This window comes from Cherax quadricarinatus, chromosome 84, assembly GCF_038502225.1.
Source record: "Cherax quadricarinatus isolate ZL_2023a chromosome 84, ASM3850222v1, whole genome shotgun sequence".
Lineage (NCBI taxonomy): Eukaryota > Metazoa > Arthropoda > Malacostraca > Decapoda > Parastacidae > Cherax > Cherax quadricarinatus.
In genome coordinates this window covers 4,277,499-4,289,962 of record NC_091375.1, presented here as the reverse complement: position 1 = coordinate 4,289,962, position 12,464 = coordinate 4,277,499, and the positions used below count along the sequence as shown (strand labels likewise).

Genomic DNA, 12,464 nt, shown 5'->3' with positions numbered 1-12,464 from the left:
TGACTGATAAATAATAATTATCTTTGTTCATTTACTGTTATGTATTTAATGATACATTCAAATAAATGCAATTTTCCACATAAGTGTTTATTTAGATTTCATATATTAAATATGAAGTAATTTTTAATATGTTATTGGCAGATATATAAAATATGCTGATTTAATCTAGAATATTCCAGTTAAATGTGCTTCGATCCCCGGTACGGGTGCAAACATTACGACGTGTTTTCCATGTTCACCTAGCAGTAAAATAGGTACCTGGGTGTTAGTTGACTGGTGTGGGTCGCATCCTGGGACAAAACTGACCTAATTTGCCTGAAATGCTCAGCATAACAAGCGGCTTTATATATAGTAGTATGTCATTGATGTCAGCTGTGGATTGTATACCTTGTACATGTACTTGTAGAAATAATTATTATTATTATAAGTACCTTCCTATTTCTCTCGCCATTTAGCGTTATAATTGAGTGCTTTGTATATTATATAAAAGATGACAATGGAAATATGAGTGACATGTGACTGAGAACAGAATTTCCTGCTCAGTTGTTTACAGAGTGGTTGTCATGGCAACAAGAGTCAGACGCAGGTTTTCAGTATTACTCCGCGCTGCCCACATCTTACATTAATATCATAATTTATATTTGATAAAACGTGATTTCCGTAACAAAATTACATATGGGTGTCCATATTGAGATTTTGGAGGTAGTTTAGTCGTAGATGAATGGTGCGTTGGTGGGTATTGGAGAACTAGTTTAGTGTTGGAGGGAGGATGGAGTATTGGAGGGGTTGATGGAGGAGGGATGGAGAGTGGAGGCGGCGCCTGGGGTTCGCTGTCCCCAGGTCAGCTGTGTGAGACAAACAATGGTGGAGGGAGGACGTGTTGTGTTGCAGCTCCCGGAGTGACATAAGCGTGGTGTTGTAGTCTCCCTCACTCTCTCAGCAACATGGGTGACAAGGGAGAAGGTATCACTGAGATAGACACCCACATCACTAAGAAATATGAAATACGTCGCCGCATTGGTAAAGGGGTGAGTGTTAACTTTTAAAACGAATCGTCTTTGTTTTTCCAGTGTCTGTCCAGCCTATATACACCAACTCTAAATTCTAAACTCCATATTATAAGCTCGTAATTTTATTTACCTTGAGATGTGCTCTTCTGACGATAGAAAATGAAGGGCGGGAAATCTTTCAATTTCTCGATAACGTTGAGACTAATTTCCGTAAGGTAAGTTCCGTAGAATAAAAGATAGAGTGAACGCTTTTATAAAGGCGAGGAAGCAGCCAGATTGTTGCACAGCTGCCCGTAATAATATTGTAAATGTTATGGAATTCTGTTTCCCTCATCCTTGCAAGAGTAGCGGGAATCCCTTGATGCTGGTCAAGAACTCTTGATTGATTGTGTGTACTCGCATGATGTGTACTCACATGTCCTCGCATGTGTGTGTATATACTCATGATGTGTGTACTCGCATGATGTGTGTACTCGCATGTGTCCTCGCATGATGTGTGTACTCATGTGTCCTCGCATGATTGTGTATACTCATGTGTCCTCGCATGATTGTGTATACTCATGATGTGTGTGTACTCGCATGATTGTGTATACTCATGATGTGTGTACTCGCATGTGTCCTCGCATGATGTGTGTACTCACATGTGTCCTCGCATGTGTGTATATACTCATGATGTGTGTACTCGCATGATGTGTGTACTCATGTGTCCTCGCATGATTGTGTATACTCATGATTGTGTGTACTCGCATGATGTATGTACTCACATGTCCTCGCATGATGTGTGTCCTCGCATGATGTGTGTACTCGCATGTGTGTACTCGTGTCCTCGCATGATGTGTGTACTCATGTGTCCTCGCGTGATTGTGTATACTCATGATGTGTGTGTACTCGCATGATGTGTGTACTCGCATGATGTGTACTCATGTGTCCTCGCATGTGTATACTCATGATGTGTGTGCACTCGCATGTATGTACTCACGTGTGTCCTCGCATGATGTGTGTACTCATGTGTTCTCGCATGTGTGTATATACTCATGATGTGTGTGTACTCGCATGTGTGTACTCACATGTGTCCTCGCATGATTGTGTATACTCATAATTGTGTGTACTCGCACGTGTACTCGCATGATGTATTTGCACTATGTGTACTCGCATGATGTATGTACTCGCATGATGTGTGTACTCGCATGATGTATGTACTCGCATGATGTGTGTACTCGCATGATGTATGTACTCGCATGATGTGTGTACTCGCATGATGTGTACTTACATGATTGTACTCGCATGTGTACCCGCATGATGTATGTACTCACGTGTACTCGCATGATTGTACTCGCATGTGTGTGTACTCATGATTGTGTGTACTCGCATGATTGTGTGTACTCATGTGTGTGTACTCGCATGTGTATTCGCATGTGTACTCGAATGATGTACGTACTCGAATGATGTACGTACTCGCATGATGTATGTACTCGCATGATGTATGTACTCGTATGGTGTGTGTACTCGCTTGATGTATGTACTCGCATGTGTGTACTTGCATGATGTGTGTACTCGCATGATGTGTACTCGCATGATGTACGTACTCACGTGTGTACTCGCATGTGTGTACTCACCTATTTGTACTCATCTCTTTGTGGTTGCAGGAGTCCAGTTATAGCTCCTGGCCCCGCCTCTTCACTGATTGCTACTAGATCCTCTCTCTCCCTGCTTAATGAGCTTTATCAAACCTCTTCTTAAACCTATGCATGGTTCCCGCCTCCACTTCGTCACTTTCTAGGTTATTCCACTGTTTGACAACTCTGTGACCGAAGAAATACTTCCTAACATCCCTTTGACTCACATGAGTCTTCAACTTACAATTGTGACCCCATGTTTGTGTGTCTCATCTCTGGAACATCCAGTCTTTGTCCATCTTGTCTATTCTGCGCAGTATTTTATATGTCGTTATCATGTCTCCCCTGACAATCCTGTCCTTCAGTGTCGTCAGGCCAATTTCCCTTAATTTTTCTTCGTAAGACATTCCCCTGAGCTTCGGAACTAACCTTGTTGCAAACCTTTGCACTTTCTCAAATTTCTTGACGTGCTTGACCAGGTGTGGGTTCCAAACTGGTGCTGCATACTCCAGTATGGGCCTGACATACCCGGTGTACAGAGTCTTGATTCCTTACTGAGGTATCGGAACGCTATTCTCAGGTTTGCTTGGCGCCCATATGCTGCAGTAGTTACCTGATTGATGTGCGCCTCAGATGTGCTCGGTATTATACTTACCCCAAGATCTTTTTTCCTGAGTGAGGTTTGCAGCCTTTGGCCACCTAGACTATACTCTGTCTGCGGTCTTCTTTGCCCTTCCCCGATCTTCATGACTTTGCATTTGGCAGGGTTAAATTCAAGGAGCAAGTTGCTGGACCAGGCTTGTAGCCTGTCCAGGTCTCTTTGTAGTCCTGCCTGATCCTCGACCGATTTGATTCTCCTCATTAACGCCACATCATCTGCAAACACGGACACATCTGAGTCTATCCCTTCCGTTATGTCATTCACATATACCAAAAACAGGAATAAATAAAGGGGATGTAAACAGTGTGCTGAAAATTTACAGCCAAGACAGGACTCGCAGCAGTGGTTTCAAGTTGGAAAAATTCAGATTCAGGAAGGATATAGGAAAGCACTGGTTTGGTAATAGAGTTGTGGATGAGCGGAACAAACTCCCGAGTACAGTTATTGAGGCTAAAACGTTGTGTAGTTTTAAAATAGGTTAGATAAATACATGAGTGGGTGTGGGTGGGTGTGAGTTGGACTCTACTAGGTTGTGCTGCTGGGATGGTGCCGTGCCCCTTTCTTGAGTGGAGGTGACCAGACTGGGTGGGTCATTGGGCTAATCCGGGGGGGGGACACATGGACCTGCTCCGCATGGGTCAGTAGGCATGTCGCAGTGTTCCTTCTTATGTTCTTATGTATGTGTACTAACGGGCCGCCAGCAGCAGCATGGTTGATCGAGCAAGCACCAGGACCCAGGTTCAACCTGCGGGAGTAGAGAAATGTTGGAAACCCATCACTGGCACAGGTGTATTCATTACATTAGCAATACTACTAGTAAGAATTAGTGAGGAGAAGCAAGAACATTTACAGTGAGGTCCCAGAAAGTTGTCCTGGGTCTCGCATTGTTGCTGGCATACATAAATGACCTCCCAAGAGAACAAGAATCTTGCGTCAGCATTTGCACATGCCGCAAGACATATGAGAATCAAATATGAGGGAGGATTTGCTATAAGATAACCCACAATGACTGTAGGTAGTGGAGAAAGAAACAATTCAATCACTAGGATATGTTTATTTGAAACGTTTTGGTCCTGGGACCTTTGTGATTGTTGGAATTCAACCTCAAAGTTAAAAGTAATGAAAATAAAGCAGTAAGATAAAATCGAAAAAAAAACACACACATCGGGACCTCAACCTTAAAAAATTCCACACCTTCCAGGTTATGTGGAATAAAAACACGTATGGATTATTAAGACATTTTAGATGTTTCTCCCCCAAAGGGAGCGTAACATATAGAGTGGCATTAATGTTCCATACGTGTTTTTGGTTCTACAACTAGGTTGTTATGGCTATGTCCCCTCAAGGAAGGTTCCTTGATGCTGGTGACGAACTCTTGATCTAGGGAATTGGATCCGTGCTCTGGTTCCCTGAACTGAGCCTGAATACCTTCCATCCCCCCACATGCGCTGTATAATCCTATGGGTTTAGCGCTCCCCCAAGATTATATTTTTTTATTAACACATCGGCCGTTTCCCACCAAGGCGGGGTGGCCCGAAAAAGAAAAACTTTCATCATGCACTTTATCACTGTCGTGCCAGAGGCGCGCTTACACTACAGTTATAAAACTGCAACATTAACACCCCTCCAGAGTGCAGACATTGTACTTCCCATCTCCAAGACTGAAGTCCGGCCTGCTGGTGTCCCAGAATCCCTTCTTAAAAATGTTACCTTGCTCACTCTCCAACAGCACGTTAAGTACTAAAAACCATTTGTCTCCATTCGCTCCCTTCTAACACACTCACGCATGATTACTGGAAGTCCAAGCCCCTCGCACACAAAACCTCTTTTACCCTCTCCATCCAACCTTTCCTAGGCCGACTCCTACCCCGCCTTCCTTCCACTTCAGATTTATACATTCGAAATCATTCTATTTTGTTCCATCCTCTCTACATGCCCTACGGGTTTAGCGTTCCCCATGATTATAATAATATGGCTATGTAGTCTTACAGGTTGCTGACAGCATCAACCTAGTTGACCAGACAGGTGGGCGCATGAGCTGGGAGCGCCCGTTCTCTCCTTTGTCCCTTCTCTAGTCTACGGCAGTCGATGGTGGGAAGAAAGGAACCATTTGTACAAGTCTAATGCTTGTACATAACTAGAATTGTGCCGTTAGTTTGCTCATAGTACTGCCTGGGAGCGAACGGAAGATCAATGTTAATTCAAGGTGTACCAAGAATACCTTGAGGTTTATCAGGAGTGCATTGAGGTTTATCAGGAGTGTCTTGAGGTTTATCAGGAGTGCCTTGAGGTTTATCAGGAGTGCCTTGAGGTTTATCAGGAGTGTCTTGAGGTTTATCAGGAGTGTCTTGAGGTTTATCAGGAGTGCCTTGAGGTTTATCAGGAGTGTCTTGAGGTTTATCAGGAGTGTCTTGAGGTTTATCAGGAGTGTCTTGAGGTTTATCAGGAGTGCCTTGAGGTTTATCAGGAGTGCCTTGAGGTTTGCCAAAAGTATCTTGAGGTTTATCAAGAGCATCTTGAGGTTTATCATGAGTATTTTGCTATTTAAAAAGGAAGAGGTGGTGGTCATGTCACCTTGAAAATGCGCAAAGGACAGAGTTCACAGAAGAAGAATCACAGAGTAGGTTAGTTGTTGTTACCGTGTACAGTGCATACTCTTGAAAGTTTATTTAAAGCCTATCGCCTGCACGAGGGTCAGTAGGACTAGTTCTCATACACATACATTAAGAATGGTTGAATCCCTAAAATAGGTAATAAGGTAAGTATATACAATGTTTAAGTGTGTGTACCCCTACGGGTTTGGCGTTTACCGTGAAAAAAATAACGAACGCCATGACCACTGACAAAATAGCGGAAAACTAGCAGATGACAACCATTCAGGGAGTTGCTACCATCCTACCATGTCACTTTTTGACACTGAAGTCTAGTAAATGTTTTGCACTGGCAGGACTATTGGTCTTTCTCAAGAAATCGTGGGCCAGAAACCCAAAGGATAAGAGAGCTCGTTCCATTTATAAACCGGGGAAAGGTAGCCACTCATAATAACGCAGTGAAGTCGGTGCATCATCGGAGACAAACATGTTTCCATTGTGGGCCTTCAATCGTTTCACCCTAGCCGGAGAGTGATTCTGTCCCACAGTGCGTGAGCTGTGGACGCTACCAACCAAGCCAAGAGCACCCACACATATACCTTGTTGAAGACAGTGGGTGTGGTCAGTATACTTCCAACCGGTTTCTTGATTTTTTTTTATTCATCCAGGCCCATGGTCAGACTTCCCTTTTCGTTCAATTAGCATTCAAGTTTCCTTCAAGGAAGGTTCATGAATTAGACACATGTGCAACTCTTGGGTATCTTTATTAAGGAAACGTTTCGCCACACAGTGGCTTCATCAGTCCATACACAGGAGAAGCATGAAGAACAGGAGAATGTCTAATTTATCAACATGTCGGTTCTGTGAACCATTCATCTACAAGGTTCATGAAGCTGGTGAGGGGGCTCTTGATCCAAGGAATTGGGCTTGTTCTCCCTTACATTGATCGAACCTGATTGGTGGTGAAGGGCTGTTGAGCCAGGAAATTAGAATTACCGGAGCTTCCCTTCCTTGGAAATTTAATCGCATTCCATTCCCCAGCGTGCTGTATGACGCCTACAGGCTTAGCGCTTCCCCATAAATTTAATAATGATGATAATGCTGGCTTCAGCCCTCAGGCCCACATAGTCTCAGCTGTGCTGATTGGGGCCGTCTATTTCCTTTACAAGACAAACTTTTGTACTGGCAAAATTTCTTACATCTGCTTGTAGTTGGTTGAAGGATCTTGGACCATGGATGTTGACTGTTATTAATACCTATATCACTTGTAATTTTCACTAGGTTTACACTTACTTTCCTATTTTTAACGCCAGTAAGTTATACTGTAGTGCAGATTTGGCAACCACAGTATATATACACTCTTGAGACAGTGTTTGTGTCGTGCTGACTGAACACATCGATGAATTTGATTGGAAGAGTAAGGGTCTCTTGGTCGAATAAGGAGTGTGTGTGTGTGTGTGTAATATATATATATATATATATATATATATATATATATATATATATATATATATATATATATATATATATGCAAACAATCGCAGACAGGCGATCTTAACTATGCAAGACAAACCACAGGGGGTGGAAATCTTTAGCCCAAGTACTTTCACACTTCTAAGTGTGTCATCAGGAGCTGTGCGAAGTTGCAAAGCAGCAGCTGAAGGAGTGAGGGAAAGTTTTCTCAGAGTAGCGTAGTGCAGGTTCCTCACCTGCCGCAGCCTCTCGGATTCCGAGAGAGTATGTAATCAGGTTTGATTCAAGATAGCGGAAGATAGCTCCAACTCCTTGGATCAAGAGACCTTTACTAGCATCAAAGCACCTACTTTGAAGGATTCATCAGTATAAAATAAACGCTTGTCCAGGCAAGCCAGTGCTTTCATTTGTTTTATTGCGTAACAAACTGCGCACGCGCGCAGCGAAGCGTCCATGACTCAAGAAATCGTAATGACACGATTGCAAATAAACCATTGAGACTCTATGACCGCGGGTTCAATCCCGGCCGGGGGTATGGTGAAGCGTCCATTATTGTCCATTATTGTTAACTGACCTTCCAAGAATGTATGTGCCTTGATAGTAAAGGGCTTTTGATAATAGGAATTGGAGCTCTGGAGGTATGGTAATAATGCTGCTGCTGCTTCAGGTACTATATCGTTTGTCTTGTATTTTTTTAATTTACCTTTCTGTTGCTTTAGGTGCTGTACCATGGAAGGTGAATAACACCAGCACCCATCTGTCCTGACCTTTGAGTCAGACACGGGTAATGGGTGACGCTGGCTACGCCGCACTTTGAGGCGTCTGACTAGTGCTTATGAGATTAATGTTGGGGTTGTCACGACCATTGTCTCCATGTACCAGTTCTGCTGTGTTATGATCAAGTTTGCACCCACACGCACGTTAACTGTCTTTTTCCGGAACGAAATTAGCCAAACGAAACTTACAGCCCTCCAACTCAGTCACGTTGGCTTGGTGTATACGTTAAGAGAACTGGATACCTTCATATACCTTTACCTTTGATGAGTCTCGAGAACTTTTCAACTCTCGGAGCCCTGCCATGGCCCAGGCTCGTCTTATGTTTGCCTGATCAGAGAGACTTAGGAGAGAGAGGGGGGTGGGGGGGGGGGATTGAGGTTACAACATACAAATGGAAGACAATAAATAAAGGTGGCATAGCGTGAATGAAAAATGTCTAACCAAGACAGGACTCGCAGCAGTGGATTCATGTTGGAAATAGATATTGGAAGGATACAGAGAAGCACTGGTTTGGTAATAAGAATTGTGGATGAGTGGAACAAACTCCTGAATAACATCATTGAAACGGGAACGTTGGGTAACTTAAACATGGATTGGATAGGTACACGAGTGAGTGTAGTTGGACAGGTACATGTGTGGGTAGGTACGAGTCGGACCTGCTTAGCATGGGCCAGTAGGCCTGCTGCAGTGCCTCTTCTATCCTCTCAAGATCAAGAGAGTTTAGGTAAGACCCCATGTGGGGTGAGCTGAGAAGACTGGATAGGCGACGAGTAATGGTGGAGAGGAGTGTCCACAGTCGAAGAAAAAGAGCCAGGGCTTAACCCAGCTGCTAGGCGCAAGGAGTGTGACTGTATGGGGTATTGTGAGTGTTTAAACAGTGATACTGTGACTGTATGGGGGTATTGTGAGTGTTTAAACAGTGATACTGTGACTATGGGGGATTGTGAGTGTTTAAACAGTGATACTGTGACTGTATGGGGGATTGTGAGTGTTTAAACAGTGATACTGTGATTGTATGGGGGATTGTGGGTGTTCAAACAGGTGCAGGTGACTTTGTGGGGATTGTCGGTGTTAGGTGCAGGTGATTGTGTGTGAGGATTGTGGGTGTTCAGTCGGATGGCACAGGTGACTGTGGGATTGTGGGTGTTCAAACAGGTGCAAGTGACTGTGGGGGGATTTGAAGTTTAGTTTAATTGCTGTCTGTGGCAGGGTTCGACTAGTCTACTATATACTAGGTTATACGCGTGATCTGGCTGACCTAAATACACATTACATCGTCTTTGATGAGAATAATGTTGACACGTCACAAAAAATTAATTTTGCATTACCAGGAACTCAAAATTTTGTGAATATTTTATTGTATTGTTATATGTTCAGTGGTTAAGTCACGTGTGTGTACTCACCTAATTGTAGTTGCAGGGGTCGAGACTCAGCTCCTGGCCCCGCCTCTTCACTGAATGCTACTAGGTCCTCTCTCTCCCTGCTCCATGAGCTTTATCATACCTCGTCTTAAAGCTGTGTATGGTTCCTGCCTCCACTACATTGCTCGCCAGACTGTTCCACTTCCTAACCACTCCATGACTGAAAAAATGCTTCCTAACATCCCTGTGGCTCATCTGAGTCTTCAACTTCCAAGAGTGACCCCTTGTTTCTGTGTCCCCTCTCTGGAACATCCTGTCTCTGTCCACCTTGTCAATTCCTCGCAGTACTTTGTATGGCGTTATCATCTCTTCCCTAACCCTCCTGTCCTTCAGTGTCGTCAGGCCGATTTCCCTTTCTTCGTAGGACATTGCCCTTAGCTCTGGAACTAGACCTGGAAGATTCTGGAGGGACTGGTCCCTAATATGCACACAGCAATCACTCCATACGAAAGCAAAAGACTTGGCAGGCGATGCAACATACCCCAGTGAAAAGTAGGGGCGTCACTGGTACACTAAGAGAAAACACAATAAGTGTCCGGGGCCCAAGACTGTTCAACAGCCTCCCACCAGAAATAAGGGGCATTACGGGAAGACCCCTGGTTGTCTTCAAGAGGGAGTTGGACAGATACCTAAAGACGGTGCCGGATCAGCCGGGCTGTGGTTCGTATGTTGGATTACGTGCGACCAGCAGTAACAGCCTCGTTGATCAGGCCCTGATCCACCGGGAGGCCTGGTCGTGGACCGGGCCGCGGGGACGTTGATCCCCGGAATGCCCTCCAGGTAGACTCCAGGTAGCCTTGTTGCAAACATTTTCACTTTTAATTTCTTGACATACTTGACCAGGTGTGGGTTCCAAACTGGTGTTGCATGCTCCAGTATGGGCCTGACGTACACGGTGTAGAGTCTTGAACGATTTCTTACCGAGGCATCAGAACGCTATTCTCAGGTTTGCCAAGCACCCATATGCTGCAGCAGTTACCTGGTTGATGTACGCCTCAGGAGATGTGCTCGGCATTATACTTGCCCCAAGATCCTTTTCCTTGAGTGAGGTTTGCAGTCTTTGGCCACCTAGCCTATACTCTGCGGTCTTCTTTACCCTTCCCCAGTCTTCATGATTTTACATTTGTCGGGGTTAAATTCGAGGAGACATTTGCTGGACCAAGCTTCCAGCTTCTCCAAGTCTCTTCGTAATCTTGCCGGATCCTCATCCGATTTAATTCTCTTCATTAACTTCACATCATCTGCAAACAGGGACACTTCTGAGTCTATCCCTTCCATCATGTCATTCACATATACCAAAAATATCACTGGTCCTAGGACTGACCCCTGCAGAACCCCGCTCGTCACAGCGCCCATTCTGATACCTTGTTACGTACCATGATTCGTTGTTGCCTCCCTGTCAGGTATTCTCTGATCCATTGCAGTGCCCTTCCTGTTATACCTGTCTGATACTCTAGCTTTTGCATTAATCTCTTGTGAGGTACTGTGTCGAAGGTCTTCTTGCAGTCCAAGAAAATGCGATCTACCCCCCCCCCCCTCTCTCTCGTGTCTTACTTCCGTTACTTTTTCATAAAAACTCCACTAGGCTTGTGACAGGATTTGCCTTCCATGAATCCGTGCTGGTTGTCGTTTAAAAGCATGTTCCGTTCCAGGTGCTCCACCACTCTCCTCCTGATAATCTTCTCCATGACTTTACATACTATACACGTCAGTAACACTGGTCTATAGTTTAGTACCTTGTGTCTGACTCCTTTCTTAAAATGGGGACTACATTTGCAGTCTTCCATACCTCGGGTAGTGTGTGTGTGTGTGTGTGTGTGTGAAACACGTTAAATGTTTTGCACTCTGACAGGATTGCTGACTTTTTACTTTATCTGGTCAAGAAGATAATACAAGCTGATAAAAAGACCAAACAGTGTAAAGCCTTTATTATATCGACTTTATCAAGGTGTCTCTTCATGCATCGGTGGTCTCTCCCACCTACCTTTGTCTCCCACCTACCACGCATGATCCCAGGTAAATCTTTTAATTTTCTACAAGCACTAATGTCGTGTTTCAGGAAGTTTTTTATTAAAATGATTCAGAATTTAGACAGCGATGTTCCCCGGAATCATTAACAAATGTTAAAGTGCATTTGACTAAGCTTAATGTAACACAAGTTTTTGCATGAGAAAGTTGAAGCTTGTATGTATCGTACTGGCAAACAGCACCTGTCAGTCAGCTAGTAGCACAAGTCAGGTGGTACTTGTGCTTGAAGACAGCACCTGTCAGTTAGCTAGTAACACAAGTCAGGTGATTGTGGTGTTTGCAGACAGCACCTGTCAGTCAACTAGTAGCATAAGCCAGGTGGTTGTGGTGCTTGCAGACAGCACCTGTCAGTCAACTAGTAGCACAAGTCAGGTGGTTGTGGTGCTTGCAGACAGCACCTGTCAGTCAACTAGTAGCACAAGTCAGGTGGTTGTGGTGCTTGCAGACAGCACCTGTCAGTCAACTAGTAGCACAAGTCAGGTGGGTGTGGTGCTGGCAGACATCACCTGTCTTAAACCAGTACCACATCAGCCATGTGGTTATGGTGCAGCATTAATGAGGCTGGTGAGGGGGTTATGTATTGTGTGAGTCCTCATCCAGTGTTGCTAGATTAGTGCTCACAGTTAGAGCATTGTATTGTTTGTGTTGTAGTATTGTGTGAGTCTTGTGTGGTACTGTAGTATTGGGTGGTCCTGTGATATTGTGTGGTCTTGTGTTATATTGTAATATTGTGTGGTCTTGTGTTGTATTTTATATAGTGGTTCCTTCAAAGACCGGAGAGGGTGTGGTTGGTGGGCCATGGTTATAATGTCTAGATGTTTATCTGTGTCAAAGACCTTCACGTAGTCATAAGTATTTTTTTCACTCCCCACAACCCCACACATCCA

General features: G+C 44.2%; 1 protein-coding gene across 1 annotated transcript in view; it reads left to right on the top strand.

Annotated features, from left to right (window-relative positions):
- Positions 1-836: 836 nt before the first annotated feature.
- Positions 837-12,464, top strand: part of Erk7 (Extracellularly regulated kinase 7) — a 281,631-nt gene continuing 270,003 nt past the window's right edge. The window contains exon 1 of the mRNA XM_053799300.2: positions 837-1,028. Within this exon, the coding sequence (XP_053655275.1) occupies positions 945-1,028 (84 nt within the window). The 5' untranslated portion in view covers positions 837-944. The remainder of the gene's footprint in view (positions 1,029-12,464) is intronic.